At 40.0% G+C, this 17,635-nt stretch overlaps 2 protein-coding genes and 1 non-coding gene across 3 annotated transcripts; 2 read left to right on the top strand and 1 right to left on the bottom strand.

The window, feature by feature from the left end:
- The first annotated feature begins 3,677 nt into the window (after positions 1-3,677).
- LOC143888745 (uncharacterized) lies at positions 3,678-4,538 on the top strand. The gene has a single exon (XM_077393161.1). The coding sequence runs from the start codon at positions 3,678-3,680 to the stop codon at positions 4,536-4,538; it is 861 nt and encodes a 286-aa protein (XP_077249276.1).
- A 1,840-nt stretch (positions 4,539-6,378) lies between these two features.
- LOC143889014 (U6 spliceosomal RNA) lies at positions 6,379-6,480 on the top strand. Its single transcript, XR_013254641.1, has one exon. It is a non-coding gene; the product is annotated as a U6 spliceosomal RNA (small nuclear RNA).
- A 7,310-nt stretch (positions 6,481-13,790) lies between these two features.
- On the bottom strand, positions 13,791-14,561 carry LOC143888744 (uncharacterized). Its single transcript, XM_077393160.1, has one exon. It carries the CDS (start codon positions 14,559-14,561, stop codon positions 13,791-13,793), a length of 771 nt encoding a protein of 256 aa, XP_077249275.1.
- Positions 14,562-17,635: the final 3,074 nt, after the last annotated feature.

Here is a 17,635-nt window from a genome sequence, read left to right as displayed (position 1 = left end):
CTAAAACACAAGTTTCGAATATATTTTTGAAATAACTCAATGACAGGTGTACATAATTCACTTATTTTTTCTTATTCTTTTCCTTTTTCATGAATAGAGGAGAAGGTCAAGTCACCTTTGGCTGTGATTTCGTATTAAGACGATATCTATGCCCTTGTTTGTCATAGTTTATAATTTGTTCTTGTTATGAATGTATGCTCTATCAAATTTGAATTTCCTGGGGTTAAATACTCTAGGAGGAATGTGTTCAGAACTTTGTAAAAGATAGGTACAAGTGGATCATTTCCATTTCTGTGCATTAATCCGAAAAGAGTATCTATCTGATTTTTGGTCATAGCCTCTTTAAGTCTTTCATTGGGTTCCCTGTTTGGTTTGTTTTGAAAATAAAAAAATAAAAAAAACAAAGAAGCCAAAACAGGGGATCGAATCTTTATACTAAATATGGCTCTGTTTTGATCGTCAGTGCAAATATTTACACTCAAAGGAAATTTTGGACAGAGGTTAACCTTGGGATTTATTCTTGGGTATTGTCTTAAATTTTTGTCTTTAATATGTTGCAAAGAATTGAGGTCAGATTATCATTCTTACTTCATGATGGTACATGATTGTTGATAAAATCTTTGGAATTGATTTCTCTCAAGAGCAGTTTAAATAGTAGAAATTGAAAGGGATTACGAGTAGCTATATAATGGATCATTGAGGATTTGCTCTTCCTACTTCGATTATAGTGGTATCATGTCTGTTGCATAACACTAGTATCATTTTACACAGAGAAGTAATATCTTTCCTTATTTTTTATGGTGACTTTGTTCGCTGACCATTTATCTCATTATGATTTATATGTGGATGACTATCAATAGTTAATGCTTTGTAAATCATTGATATTAACTTACTGTTTCCTATCGATTCTATTTAGGTATTTCTATTGACATGAAATATATATGTGCATTTTTTCCAATTTCTAGGACATTATGGCTTAACCTATGCATGTCTTTTCCCATTTAGAGCTATTGATATTATTTATACTGTTTAAGCTATAAAGTGGATTTATTTCATTCTATCATTGATTAAAACTCTTTCGATTTTGTTGAGTTATTAAATAAACAAGAGAAAGTGAAACAGGTCGAATTTAAGTCATCCTTTCAAAATAAGCAATTCAAATGCCAATGATTTAAATATTTGTCTCTTCTTATGTTATTTTCTAGTATTGTTTGAGCAATCCTTTCTTTTCCCATTCCCCCCCCCCTTAAAGTTGAGATCTACTCTTCTCATATTTTTTGGAAATTATCTTTCAATCTTCCTTCATTCCTAGGGCGATGATGGCGCTAGCCCAAGCCCATCATTAGGGGACTTGCTCAGTCCAAGTAGCACTCATCTCTTTTATTTTAAAAGACTTTTTCAGTCTTTTAGATGTATATCCCTTAAGACACTAGGTTTCCCTCTATCATTGCAAGGGCAATGAAAGAGACATCTTGTGCCCACCCTTTAAGGAGACAAGCTATGTCTCAATAGATAGTCAATTCCCTTTAGGGAGACAAGCTATGTCTTAACAGAGAGTCATACTCTTTAAGAGACAGGCTTTGTCTCATTAGTGAGTTGCATGTAGGAGGCTTGCTTAGCCTCATCATTAGAAACTCCCTTCTTAGTTGGAGACCAACTTGGTCTGATAGTTGTCCTGATCCTTTCCTCATTGCAGAGACAATGATAAGGATACGTGGAGTCTACCTCGATGTTTAGGAGACTTGCCCAGTATCACTAGCACCCTTCTTTAGCTCTTCTTCTTTTAGGAGACTAACCTAGTCTCATCAGCACTCCCCTCTTAGGGTTGTACATTAGGAGTCTGTCCTTAGCTAGAGAGTCAGTCATTCTTTCAGGAGTCAGTCCTATCATCATAGGGGTTAGGATTCTGTCCAACCTCTCATCAAATCATGTGATTTTTATCCACTCTCGCAAGGTATAGGATGCTGTCCAACCCTTGCAGAGTCGTGATTCTGACTTTCCCCTGCAAAGCATAGGATGCTGTCCAACCTTTGCGGGATATCAGGAGTCTGTCCAACCCTTATGATGATAGGATGCTGTCATCTTGAGTCAAAAACATCAAAAACATCTGAAAATTCTAAAAACATCAAAAACATCTAAAAATTCTAAAAACATAAAAAACATTCAGAAATTTCAAAAATATTTCAAAAACATCTGAAAAACCAAAAGCTTTCTCAAAATCTGAGTCATTTAGTAGTAGTTAGGAAATTCTGTTCCGAACTATATTGGCTTGATCCCTTTCAACAGGGTACATAGTGCAGCTTGTGATCCACATCCCAAGTCCAGCCAAACCTTTAAAAATAAATATTTTAAACCTTTCAAAAATATAAAAATCCTTCGAAACCTTTTTTTCAAAAAGATCTTCCCTTAAAGTTAGGAGTCTGTCTTAGCCGTTTGGGTGTTTTAGAGTTAGGAGTCTGTCTTGTTTGTATTGATATGGTGTGTCCTGTCGTGTGAGTGTCCCTAGAGTTAGGAGGCCTCAAGTTGATCGGTTAGACATTTAGTCGAACTGATGGCTAGACTAGGAAGCATATAGTCAGCCCGTGGTTTTCTTTAGGATGCACAGCCTAGTTACACATAGGGTGTAGGACCCACCTGCCTTAGCTTAAGGCTAATCAACTTGCATTAGTTAGGGCATATAGAGAGTCCTAAAAATTACAATTCATTTGAACTTAAGCAATTGTGCAAAAAGCTTTAAAAATCAGTCGAGTCTAGTGGATCGAGTCTAGGATAGCGGTTCTAGATGGTTAGGCATCGTAGTTTAGAATAGGTCATCGAACTACGTTGACTCCGATTCTTCCCGAGGCCGGGATACGCAGAGCAGCTGGGATGGACGGCCATCTTGGTCCGAGTCAAGTCGCATTAGAGTTAGGATTTGTCTTGTCCTGTCATATATAGGATTGATTTGTGTTTTATGTTTTGATGTGTTTTCTTACTTTCATGTACAGATCCTATACCTTTAGCTGTAGCATGCATGTGTTCGCACACCAGAATTTAGACACCAATTAGGTATGACATTCATAACCTAGCTACTTTTAGGTGACACTTATTTTATTTCTTTTTAAGTGTGTTCATTAATCGTCTCCGAGACATGCATGATTAGGTAGACGTCTTCTCGGAGATATTCGTTCCCATTTCATATGACTTTCGCCCAAAATTCTTCAAAATCAATAAGTAAATGGCATAAGAGACCAGGTGCTTGCACTTGGGCGGATGAGGTGCTCTTTAGACCTTCCAAATTCGTAACCAGGCACGAACCCTCTTTTTATAATCTCTGGTTATCTGTTGCAACAGAGCATACTATGGGATCCTTGGCCCACTTCCTTGGATGGCGACTCTTCTTTGTTTAAGGTACGCCTCGAATCTGGGCTAGTCCCCGAATCGAGAGGTATCTCACCTTTTATATCGCCACTCATACTGTGAGAGGCACTTCTTTCGAGAGTTCCTTGGTAGAGCTCTCCATTCACGTGGATGATCCTGAGACTGTTCGCGCGTGGGGCACGTCCCCCGCTGCCTGTCTCGGATCGGGGTCCACAGATGGTAACAACGGTTTATATCCATTAGCATTTGGGGTGGTGGAGACGGAGAATGAAGATAGTTGGGAGTGGTTTCTGAAGTTGTTGAAAAGGCACGTATTGATGAATGTATTCACTATATGCTCCGATCGGCAGAAGGGGTTGTTGCAGGCAGTACCAACAGTATTTTCCAATTGTTATCATAGTTATTGCATGCGTCACCTCGCTTCCAACTTCCGGTCCGACTTCAAAGATCTTTTACTTGAGAGATTGTTCCGGAGAGCCGCAAGAACATTGAGGGAGAGTGTTTTCAAAGAAACAATGGAGAAGATTAAGGCAAAGAATGAACGAGCACATAAGTGGATAAGTAACATTCCGAAGGAAAACTGGGCTAGTTTTTATTTCAAGGGGGATATGTATGATGTATTGACTACGAATAGATCAGAGTGTTTCAACGCTGTCTTGAAGGATGCCAGAAAATTACCGATTACATCATTGGTAGAGCACACTCGGCATCAGACTACCCAGTTCATTCAGAAGCGTCAGAAGTTAGGTAGTAGTTGGCACACAAAGTTGACTCATTACGCAGAAGAACGTATAGAGTCATCACTGAGGGAGAGCTGCCAATATACAGCTAATCGAGTAAGGACTCATGAATTTGAAGTAAAGTCCCTTGAAACTACAAATTCCGTCGATTTGATAACTCGAATGTGTAGTTGTCGTGCCTTCCAAACATATGGACTTCCGTGCGGCCATGCAGTCGCAGCCATTAACATCACAGAATTCGATCCGTACGATTACTGCGACGAATGTTTTGATGCAGAGAGGTATCAGGATACATACGTTGAGGTTGTGCATGCAACACTAGATCGAACACAATGCCATGAAAGTCCAGAACCGTTAATGACAATATTACCACCGCTTGCAAAGCGACCGCCTGGAAGGCCACGTACGAGAAGAACGGATCGAGAGTTGAAAGGTTGACTACATTATAAGTGCACCCGATGCCGACAACTTGGTCACAATAGAAGAAGTTGCAAAGAACCTCCTGTCGTCGGACCGAACCTCGACGAAACTGCTATTGGACCTTCTGCACCAATACTCACGAGGTCGGGCATACCTTGTCAAGCTCCCTTCTTTGCGTAAGGGTGTGGGTTTTCTTGATGAGAAGTTGTATATGATTTTTTTTTGTACTCATATACTCTTACGAATTTTTTTGTTATTTTGTAAATAGTCGCTGTATTCAGATACACTTATAAATTTTTTAGAGTAGAAGTCACCCTATTTTTGAAACAGTAACGGATCAATTGCTGAGTTATTACAGTGGGTCCCATAGCTTGGCATAACTCCGACTGATATGGCCAAGTAATAATAGAGGTACCCTCCATCCCTGATAATTTCTAAATTTTCATATGTGATACTCCCATTTCATCTCTTGGTCACCCCATTTTCATATGTGATACTCTCATTTTGCTTGACATGGTAACCCCTTCCAGGCCCAACAGACATGAACCGAAAATTTTCCGGTGTGATAACCCCATTTCATCACTTGATCACCCCATTTTCATAAGTGATACCCCCATTTTCCTTGACCTGGTAACCACTTCCAGGCCCAACAAATAAGAACCGAAATTTTTCCAGGTGTGATAATCCCAGTTTCATATGTTAGAACCCCATTTTTCTTGACCTGGTAACCCCTTCCAAGATCAACAGACATGAACCGAAAATTTTCCAGGTGTGATAACCCCATATTATCTCTTGGTCACCCCATTTTCATATATGATAGCCCCATTTTCGTTGACCTGGTAACCCCTTCCAGGCCCAACAGATAAGAACCAAAATTCTTCCAGGTGTGATAACCCCAGTTTCATATGTGAGAACTCCATTTTCATATGTGATACCCCCATTTTCCTTGACCTGGTAACCCCTTCCAAGCCCAACAGATAAGAAGCGAATATTTTTTAAAATAAACAAAACCACCTAAGGGGTATTAAAGTAAAAAAACATGACTGGAAAAGTAAAATGGACCCATTTCACAAATTTGAAATGTGGGGGTACCCTTTCACTATTTCCGCTATTATTGGGACCCTTTTGACCAAATTTCCTTTGAAATAAAGTATCCAACAAATGTATATCCCATCATCTAGTCATTGAAATGACAAGCAACTACTTTGAACATGTTGTAATCCCTAAGGCCAAGCCTGGCAGCAAGTATTTTTTCATGATAAATCGGTGTCTCTTGAGTGGTGATCAGAGAGGGTAGGGCAGAAGGAGAAGAAGAGAGATTTGAGAGGATACGGTTGAGAATTGAGAAATGGCTAAAATCAAGAAAAAGTTGATCTTATTTTGAGTAGGGTTTTTTGTTTCCTGATTCTTAGTCCGTCACTTGGAGACACTTGTTTCCTGACTTTAAGGGGCCGTTTGGATATGTGGATTTTAGAATCTTGGATTTCCTCAAAATCTTCGATGGGAGACACCGTTCGTCCGTTTTTTATTTTTCACCCTTCTTTCCATTGAGTGAGAGAGTAGGAGATCGTCCTGTGTTTCCAGATTTTAGAAATCTCGGGATGGGGAGAGAAATTTCTAAAACCTGGATTTCTTACCTAAATTCCAGGATAATGGATTGAAAAATCTAGAATTCTACACCACTTTCAAACTAAAACCTGGATTCAAAAATCCACGTATCCATACAGCCCCCAAGCCACTTCACCCGCCCTATGCCTCTCTCACCACTTGGAGACACTAGTTTATCATGAAAAAAAAATCATGGTAGCCAAACGTGCCCTACACGATAAGGTTTTCCTAATTGTTTTATCAGCTATCTATTAATTCTCTCTGGCCGGTAAAATTGGAACAATACAGAGCAGATTAGCATGGCCCTTACGGAAGGTAAACATAAACCATTTGCGAAATCGTACTCTCTCTCTCTCTCTCTCTCTCTCTCTCTCGTACCATGTAAAGAATTGCTATCTCATTTCAAAGGTGCTTTGTGTTGCAACTATGAGATTGTGGGTTCAAGCCTGCTTGCCTACCAAGAAAACATTGGTCCGATGGTTCAGAACGCTCAGCCAATGGAATTTTTATGATTATCCCTGCCCTTATTAGACATGAGAGCTTATTGATGGGTGGTTGAAATTGAGGCAGATAACAAAATGAATGTTGTAGATAGCTTTTCAACAAACCCTTTTTTCTATAGTTTATACACAATCAATCGGTATATATAATAACCAATGAGTGCACATGTTCTTAATTAGAGAATTATTTTCAAATGCTAATTGCTATGACCATCCAGATTCTTTATTTGTTATTGTCTAACATAAGTTAATTAATCATCTTATATTATGAAACAACTAGGTTACTCCAAAAAGCTTAAGCTGTTGGAGAAGGTGTTATTTTAATCTTTTGTACTTTAACACCCCCCCTCACGTGTGGCCCCTCTTTCTAGGGTTGGCCTACACGTGGCACATGTGGTCCCTCTTTTGAGTTTGGCCATTGCATGTGGATTTTTGCTATAAATGAGGTTTGAACTCAGAACCTTTGCTCTGATACCATGTGCTGGGAATTTAATCGGCTAGAACTCACCCCTAAAAGCTAGTTGTTAAGGGGACATTCCCTTATAAGCCCATCCGCATCCATATCACTTTCCGATGTGGGATCTTTTTGCTTTTGTGTGGAAACCCCAACAATCTCCCCCGTGGACAATCTCGCCCCTCCACACGGCGGCAACGTTGGAACCATGAGACTATACCGGGGTTTCCGTGATCTTCCCCGAGGGACATTTTCGTCGTCGGAGGCAAACCAGGGTTACCACGCCCTGAGCTCACATACCATATGAAACAATGGGTTACTCCAAAAGCTTAAGCTGTTGGAGAAGGTGTTATTTTAAGAGTAATGCTAGAGAAACCGAGAGTAGGACCTAAAAGGAGACCGAACAAATAGCTTAACGCCACAATATCATAAATGACGTGGGATTTCCCTTTAGTGTGGGGAAATCATAAAAAGTAAATTTTTTCTTGAATTTCCCATAAGTCTGGGGAAATCATAAAAAGTAATTTTTTATTGAACACATGTCATTTTCTCATTGCAGGTCCCCTGCTAGGTGGTACTCTCGGTCTCCATATCATTTTCCTTATGTTAATCTTTTATACTTTAACATATATATAACCAGAAGCAGAATATGCTGGTCTTTCCCTAACCGCTGCTACTTTAAAACTCAATCCAGTGTCTTATTTCTCGTTGACCACACTAGTAGCCTGGTACAATTCCGAACTAAGATATATCACATTTGAAGAGAGGTTTAAAATAAAGAAGGGAGTGCCAATGTCAAAACAAGGATTAACTCACCATTATAATTTAAGGATAAGATTCTTGTGTATATGCTTTAATAGTGCCAAAGTGTGCTGTCAAGCTCATCTCAACCACCATTTGTTAAGCGAATTTGAGTTAGGTGAGCTTCCTTGATAATTCACAAACGAGGACGGTGCCATCAAATCAACAAGTGATTGTCAAGAAAACGAGGACGGTGAGCTTCCTTGATTAACTCACCATTACAGTTTGTTTCTAGTTGGCCAATGATTAGCGCATTTCACAATATCTTCGTTGTTTAATACCATATTTTCTAAAAGGAGAGTAGGCAAGGTAGTCCTTGGGTCACATGAATCTGTAGTCCATGTTTATCAGCTTAGGTGTTGATTCTGTCATGGGGCCCACCCACATACATGTTAAGACATTAATTTTGGTCTGGCATGGAATTAGTCCGTTCTACAAGTGGCGGGTCCACAAGATCAACAAATCAGATCATCACATGTGTGTGTCTGTTCAAACCTTTGTGTATGTGTGTGTTGTTGGTAGAGGTACAAGGGTAGATTTTTGAGAATTTTGGTTGATGTATTACCATAAATTCGGGTTAGGTTCAAGTTGATTCTAATTCGTTTTTCAGCAAAAACTCAATCCAATTGGACCCAAAATGCATCCCTAGTTGTTGTAACTTAGCTATGAGAGAGAGAGAGAGAGAGAGAGAGAGAGAGAGAGTTTATTTGCTGTAATGGTGTGAAGTTCAGCATGTTTTGAGAAGTCAGTGCGGCCCACTTTGTAGGATGACCCAAAACCGTTCATTTGTTTGGATAATGGGATAAACTCACGTTGTTGTACATGTTTCAACCGGGGGTCAAAGGAGAGCCTGAGGGGTAAAAGGTGGCTTTGTTGGCCATCCAAAAACTGGAGTTTTTATATGTGGCAAGTCGTATGGTACAGTGTTATTCAAAAAGTACCGTACAGCTTACACCATATGATGATCCAAACCGTCCATTTGATGGGCCACGACGAAATAGGTTGTTCCCCAAAATTCATTTTCATAGGATGATCCTAGTCCTATAGAGGAACTACACATTATGGAAATCTCTATAGATCGGTGGGTTGGGATCATCCTAAGGAAATGATTTTTGGGGCACAACATATTTACGTCTTGGCCCATCAAATGGATGGTTTGGATCATCGTATGGTGTAAGCCGTGAAATTCTTTTTGAAAAATACTGGACTTATGGACTTATAACATACAAACTCTCCCCAAAAACAGATCCAAAATCTACATTAAATTTTGGATGACTTTTTTGGCTGCAGTATACCTCCTATGATGGTCTGTATTATTCAGGTGAAGAGACCTTGGTTGACATTGGTACGGTCCTATCTGTTGGGGTTCCACGCAAAAGCAATAGTCCCACATCGGACATGTGAAATGGATGTGGGTGGGTTATAAGGAAATGGGCACCCTCCTTCTAACGGCTAGCTTTTAGGGTTGAGTTCTACCCGGTTAAATCCCCTACAAATGGTATCAGAGCTAGGGCGTGGTAACCCCGGTTTGCCTCCGAGGGCGGGAATGTCCCTCGGGGAAGATCTCAGAAACCCTGTTGTAGCTATCTTGTGGTTTTCACATTGCTAGTCCCACATTAGACATGTGAAATGGATGAGGATCACCTGAGATATTTGATTTTCTTCTACCTTGAGGAGCATTGTTTTCTATATTTTCTTTTCTTTATCTGTTTTCTATTGTATTCACGACCTCGTTGCGGATGTTCTTTTAATGAAATTTCACCATTTAAAAAAAACATTATATAGATCTATTTTTATGAGAAGTGGGCTCCCATTCTCCTTCCAACCCTATGCTTTATAGAAAATGGACTGTATTCTTTGCAAAATCCGGAAGATCTTCTCTACCAAAATCAATTTATCAAGCTTTTGGAAATCGTTTTTCATCTGTAGAAATTCGAGCAAGTGAAATAAGTGGAAGCTTTATTTTCTGCTATAAATTCAACCACCCGCTAAAATTCTCACAAGACATGCAAGGAAGTCTCACCCATGTCAGGGAGGTCATAACAACCCTCCAAGTTGTGTCACACTTAGAACACCATATTAATGACTATTTCAGAAACCTTGTTTTGAATTTTAAGTTCGCTAGTTACTATGGTCTATGGATATCATTCTTACATGAAAAAAAGATATCATTTTTACATGAAAATATGCACTTTGAAAGCACCATCTATGCCAGAAACAACTAGGTTTATGTAGCCGCATATTATGAGGCACTCTCAAAGTGCTTGAGGTGGCTCTATCTCATTCAGAAGAGGGGTCGCAGTATGTCTTTGTGCGAAATTGCCTTAGACTATCACCACTACCGTATTTTGATGATTGCACTCCTCACTTTATTAAAAAGTACGGTATGGCCCGCACCATAAGATGATCCAAACCGTCCATTAGATGGGCCACAGCCTGAAGAGGTTGTGCCCCAAAAATCATTCGAATAAATTAGGGCGATGATATTTTCACTTCCACTGCAGTACGCATGCCCCCAAATATTTAACGTGATTTGACGTAAAAATGCGTTAAGTTGCCCACTGTTCACATTATAAGGGAGGCGAATACGAACTGCAGGGGGGTGGGGTGGGGTTTGAAAATATCATTTGTCGGGTAAATCAAAACCATCAAAACTGTCCCCCATTGGCGATCAAGATTTTGAACTTTGAAAACTCGTCCAGGGCAAGCGGATTTCCAGTCCCCGTTTCAAGGTAAGAAAAAGCTTCCACTTTTTATTCCCTTTAATCATCTTAATCTTCTCCATAATCATCTCCGTCAATATAGATAACTGCTGTTTATTCATCAATTTATAGGGATTCTTCATGATTTCTTGGATATGATTGACAATTCCAAATCTATTTTTTATTTATTATGCAATATATGTTTTTTATTTTATAAATTGAGAATTTGAATATTGTGTAGCATGTGCATATATGAGAATTTGGTGGTTTTTTATTGTTGTTATACATTTTGCTGATTTTGAGAGAGTTTTGTAGGGTTTATAAAGTGGGTTTCCATATATACTATGCTAACCTAATAATAAAAAGACTAAATAAAAAAAATAATTTGCATTGACCATTGTCTCAGCTTGATGTAAAGAATGATTTTCCTCAAAGAAATCTGCAGGAGGAAGTGTATATGGAGCAGTCTCCATGTTATGTTGCTCAGGGGGAGTTATCTAATAAGATATGGCAATTAAAGAAGTCAATTTATGGGCTCAAGCAGTCTCTCAGATCATGGTTTGACAAATTTAGTATGGTAGTAGCACTGTATGGAATGAAGAGGACAACATTAGATCATCCTGTATTTGTGAGAGGTCAAACTAATGGTATAATAGTACTATTGGTGTATCTGGGCGACATTATTGTTTTTGACAATGATAGTATTTGAATTTGAGAGCTAAAGCGTCATCTTAGCAGACACCTTAGAATTGGAGATCTCTATTCGTTGAGATATTTCTAGGCATTGAAGTGAAAAAGCCAAAGAGTGGTATCTGTCTCTCTCAGAGAAGATATGTGACGAACTTGTTAGAAGGAACATGAATGCTAGGGACTAAACCAGTCGAGGTTCCTACGGGTCCTAATGTGAAACTTGATCAAGAGCAAGGTAAATTACTGGATGACCTAGGGAGATATAGAAAGTTGATAGGGAAGCTGATATACTTAACAGTTTTGAGACCTGACATTATCTTTATTGTTGGCCCGGTTAGTCAGTTCATGCATGCTCCAAGACAAGCACAAGGTTGGAGAACAGAGCATTTGACCAGTGAGCTAGAGGTACTATTTTTGTAGGTAAGCTGGGATTGAACCTCCAACCTCCAGGTTCTATTTTTTTTTTCTTGGTAGGCAAGCGGGCTTGAACTCACAATCTCATAGTTGCAACACAAAGCACCTTCGAAATGAGATAACAATTCTTTACATGGTACTCGAGAGAGAGAGAGAGAGAGAGAGAGAGAGAGAGTACAATTTCGCAAATGGTTTATGTTTACCTTCCGTAAGGGCCATGCTAATCTGCTTTGTATTGTTCCAATTTTACCGGCCAGAGAAAATTAATAGATAGCTGATAAAACAATTAGGAAAACCTTATCGTGTAGGGCACGTTTGGCTACCATGATTTTTTTTTCATGATAAACTAGTGTCTCCAAGTGGTGAGAGAGGCGTAGGGCGGGTGAAGTGGCTTGGGGGCTGTATGGATACGTGGATTTTTGAATCCAGGTTTTAGTTTGAAAGTGGTGTAGAATTCTAGATTTTTCAATCCATTATCCTGGAATTCAAGTAAGAAATCCAGGTTTTAGAAATTTCTCTCCCCATCCCGAGATTTCTAAAATCTGGAAACACAGGACGATCTCCTGCTCTCTCACTCAATGGAAAGAAGGGTGAGAAATCAGGAAACAAAAAACCCTACTCAAAATAAGATCAACTTTTTCTTGATTTTAGCCATTTCTCAATTCTCAACCGTATCCTCTCAAATCTCTCTTCTTCTCCTTCTGCCCTGCCCTCTCTGATCACCACTCAAGAGACACCGATTTATCATGAAAAAAATACTTGCTGCCAGGCTTGGCCTTAGGGATTACAACACGTTCAAAGTAGTTGCTTGTCATTTCAATAACTAGATGATGGGATATACAATTGTTGGATACTTTATTTCAAAGGAAATTTGGTCAAAAGGGTCCTAATAATAGCGGAAATAGTGAAACGGTACCCCCACATTTCAAATTTGTGAAATAGGTCCATTTTACTTTTCCAGTCATGTTTTTTTACCTGAATACCCCTTGGGTGGTTTTGTTTATTTTAAAAAATATTCGGTTCTTATCTGTTGAGCTTGGAAGAGGTTACCAGGTCAAGGAAAATGGGGGTATCACATATGAAAATGGGGTGACCAAGAGATGAAATGGGGTTATCACACCTGAAAAATTTTCAATTCATGTCAGTTGGGCCTGGAAGGGGTTACCAAGTCAAGAAAAATGGGGGTATCACATATGAAAATGGAGTTCTCACATATGAAACTGGGGTTATCACACCTGAAAAAATTTCGGTTCTTATCTGTTGGGCATGGAAGGGGTTACCAGGTCAACGAAAATGGGGCTATCATATATGAAAATGGGGTGACGAAGAGATAATATGGGGTTATCACACCTGGAAAATTTTCGGTTCATGTATGTTGATCTTGGAAGGGGTTACCAGGTCAAGGAAAATGGGGTTCTAACATATGAAACTGGGGTTATCACACCTGGAAAAATTTTGGTTCTTATTTGTTGGGCCTGGAAGTGGTTACCAGGTCAAGGAAAATGGGGGTATCACTTATGAAAATGGGGTGACCAAGTGATGAAATGGGGTTATCACACCGGAAAATTTTCGGTTCATGTCTGTTGGGCCTGGAAGGGGTTACCAGGTCAAGGAAAATGAGAATATCACATATGAAAATGGGGTGACCAAGAGATGAAATGGGAGTATCACATATGAAAATTTAGAAATTATTAGGGATGGAGGGGACCTCTATTATTACTTGGCCATATTAGGCCGAGTTATGCCAAGCTATGGGACCCACTGTAATAACTCAGCAATTGATTCGTTACTGTTTCAAAAATAGGGTGACTTCTACTCCAAAAAAATTATAAGTGTATTTGAATACAACGGCTATTTACAAAATAACAAAAAAAATCGTAAGAGTATATGAGTACATAAAAAAATCATATACAACTTCTCATCAAGAAAACCCACACCCTTACGTAAAGAAGGGAGCTTGACAAGGTATGCCCGACCTCGTGAGTATTGGTGCAGAAGGTCCAATAGCAGTTTCGTCGAGGTTCGGTCCGACGACAGGAGGTTCTTTGCAACTTCTTCTATTGTGACCAAGTTGTCGGCATCGGGTGCACTTATAATGTAATCAACCTTTCAACTCGCAATCCGTTCTTCTCGTGCGTGGCCTTCCAGGCGGTCGCTTTGCAAGCGGTGGTAATATTGTCATTAACGGTTCTGGACTTTCATGCCATTGTGTTGGATCTAGTGTTGCATGCACAACCTTAGCGTATGTATCCTGATACCTCTCTGCATCAAAACATTCGTCGCAGTAATCGTACGGATCGAATTCTGTGATGTTAATGGCTACGACTGCATGTCCGCACGGAAGTCCGTATGTTTGGAAGGCACGACAACTACACATTCGAGTTATGAAATCGACGGAATCTGTAGTTTCAAGGGACTTTACTTCAAATTCTTGAGTCCCTAGTCGATTAGCTGTATATTGGCAGCTCTCCCTCAGTGATGACTCTATACGTTCTTCTGCGTAATGAGTCAACTTTGTGTGCCAACTACTACCTAACTTCTTACACTTCTGAATGAACTGGGTAGTCTGATGTCGAGTGTGCTCTACCAATGATGTAATCGGTAATTTTCTGGCATCCTTCAAGACAGCGTTGAAACACTCTGATCTATTCGTAGTCAATACATCATACATATCCCCCTTGAAATAAAAACTAGCCCAGTTTTCCTTCGGAACGTTACTTATCCACTTATGTGCGCGTTCATTCTTTGCCTTAATCTTCTCCATTGTTTCTTTTAAAACACTCTCCCTCAATGTTCTTGCGGCTCTCCGGAACAATCTCTCAAGTAAAAGATCTTTGAAGTCGGACCGGAAGTTGGCAGCCAGGTGACACATGCAATAACTATGATAACAATTGGAAAATACTGTAGGTACTGCCTGCAACAACCCCTTCTTCCGATCGGAGCATATAGTGAATACATTCATCAATATGTGCCTTTTCAACAACTACAGAAACCACTCCCAACTATCTTCATTCTCCGTCTCCACCACCCCAAATGCTAATGGATATAAATCGTTGTTATCATCGACACCGATTGCAATCAATAAGATTCCTAGATATTTCCCTCGCAGATGTGTTTCGTCCAGTAACACACCGATTGTATGCTGCGTTGATCTCCAACATTTTATAACTCATCTATACATTCGGTAACATGGTTAGCATGCAAATCACTTGCCAATGTTTCATTTAAGTCAAATCGAGACCTGTATAGTTCGAAAATATATAATCAGCCTCAATTCATATGATTAATTCATAATTTGAACTATGAAAGTCTTGAAAGATTACCAAAGAACAAAAGTATCTTATGTTGCATTCTCCTGGAGTACCTCCTACACTGGTATCAATGATCTCTTCACTTACAAATTCACTTTCGTAGTCTTTTTGCAAGTCCACTTCAAATTGCGGGCGAAATTTGACATTTTTCTGTTCGCGTGCACGTTCTTGGAGCGGAATCAAAGTAGATGGAATGTTAGGATTAATAGAGGTTCTACTAATACAGACATTGTTTGGAGGAAGCAATGACGAATTGAATGAATTAATACCGTTCTCACTTATGGTTTTCGTTATGTATATCATCACATAATTGAACATGTCTTTGTCAGACATCCTTAACATTGTTTGAAGGACATCATCATCAGCGTCGATTAAAATGATTATATATGGATCAAGAACGTATCGACATTTGATCGATAATAAAATATTTCTTTCTGTTATACTAATTCTTCTTTGGATTGCACTTTGAAATTCATCAAAATTAATTCGGCGGGAAACCAATAACAATGTCTTCCTCCCCCCGACATAGTCCCAAGAAACCTCATCCTTCAAATGTCCATCATAGTGTAAAAGAAGAGAAACCATTGATTTGGGCATTTTTCTATAATTTTACACAGGGGTTCTAAATTCTCTAACATAAACTTCAAGACTCTAAAAGGGGCTATAAAGTTGTGGCTTAATGGAGCTTATCTAGGGTGTTTTCAATTGGACAGATTGGAATAAAATAGGGTCATGGGCTAAAAGGTGGTTTCTAGTACCTAAATGGGGGTTTTCTATGGGATTATCAAAGCCAAAAAATAAGGGATTATTTTTTGGATAATCCCTTAGACAACCCTAATCACGGCAGTTATGAAATACCTAGCAAGGGTTCAACTCAATGGTAGGGCCATCAAACATTAATAACACTTATCAACCCTTATAAACCCTTAGACAACGCTAATCACAGCAGTTATGAAATACATAGCTGTAGACACCCCATTTTGACCGGGTCCTGAGGTCCCTAAAAGTTGAGCTAAAGTTCCAAAGTCGAGTAAAAGTCCTCAAGTTGAATAATATTTCGAGAAAATGGGCCCAAATTGAGGAGTGTAATTATCAAAATATGGATGTGCCGATATCATTCTCCTAGAAGAAATGTACAAAAGAAGATAAAAATAAAAATGATAATTCATTCTTCTCCCATTCTTGCATAGCCCCCCCCCCCCCCCCCCAGCACAGAAAATACGCTAAAGAGGGTGGCCCATTAAAGGAAAGGAGGGAAATATGTCTCTTCTTTGTAAAAGGAGGGGATAATGGCAGGAGGGTAAAATACCTCATCCTTTGGGTGTTTTTGTAAAGTGGGTATGGCTTTCTCTACAAGCCACATACATAGACCATTGGATTAGAAAGATGAGGTGTAGGGTCTAGATTAGTTAGAACACTTTAGGGTTTTAGGGTTTCTAAAATGGAATGTTTGTGGAGGAAGTAGATCAAGGGTGGAGATCACCCAAGGAAAGGAAGATGCCACATAGATGGTTAGGATTAGAGTTAAGGATTTAACCCTAAGTATAAAACAAAGAGAGTTCTTGCATGAAGAGGGAGGCCTCATTCCAAAAAAGAAAAAAAAAAAGAGAGAGAGGGAGAAGAACCCACAGCCACCACCTAGCCTCTTCCCCAAAACCGATTCTACCCAACCCACAGCCACCACCTAGGCTCCTCCCCAAAACCGATTCTAACCAAACCCACCATCAGCCAGCAAAAACTCATTTAAAAAAAAAAAAAAAAAAAAAAACCAGCACCATCTTCTCCGGCGAGCTTGCCGGAATCCGGCAAGCCTATCCCATCCCACCTTCTTCTTCTTCCCCTCCTCTCAACACCTAACAAAAAAAAAAAACCACACCTCCCAAACCTAAAACCCATTTTCGAAAAACCCACCTCCTCCTCCTCCATCTTCTCTGGCATACCTCCCCCGCTGCCACCACCATCAAACCCTCATAGCCACCCATCATCATCTCGAAAACCTACCCCAACCCCCATTAAAACCGCCCATCACCACCACCACCTCTATCATTTTGTATTTTGTCTGCAAATCCAAAACCCATTTTCAAAAAAAAAACAAAAAAACACCACCACCTCCTCTGCAGATTTTCGCCCCAACCACCTATCTCCATCTTCTCCGATAAGCTTGCCGGAATCCGGCAAGCTCAACCCCACTCCTCCGGCCAAGCTTCCTCCACAGCCACCCATCCTTGACCATTTCCCCAAACATCAAACCCATTGCCAGCCGCCACCTCAACCATCATCCCTGCAAACCCATTTCATCAGACCCTACTCCATCTTTATCTCCACCGTCCCTACCACAAATCTGCAAACCCATTTTTCCGATTTCCATCTCCACCGCCTCCACCACCTTCGTTTATCCCCATCACCGCACCCATCTCCACTCCTACAAACCCTCTTCTCCATCGCAGCCGTTTTCCCAAAACCCATTTTCGAGAACCCTTCGAAAACCCAAACTCTCCCAGCTCCGGCCGTGCCTCCACCATTAACGGCCACACCCATCTTCCACCGCCATCTTCACGCCCCCCTCTAACCCATCTCCGACCATACCCCGCCGGAAACCAGCACACCCACCATTGAATCCGGCCACCACCTCTCG

The sequence above is a fragment of the Tasmannia lanceolata genome, unplaced genomic scaffold (assembly GCF_043159265.1).
Source record: "Tasmannia lanceolata isolate RefF3 unplaced genomic scaffold, GAP_Taslan_0.1 ptg000012l, whole genome shotgun sequence".
Lineage (NCBI taxonomy): Eukaryota > Viridiplantae > Streptophyta > Magnoliopsida > Canellales > Winteraceae > Tasmannia > Tasmannia lanceolata.
The sequence above is the reverse complement of the archived record's forward strand: the minus strand, read 5'-3'. Positions and strand labels throughout refer to the sequence as shown.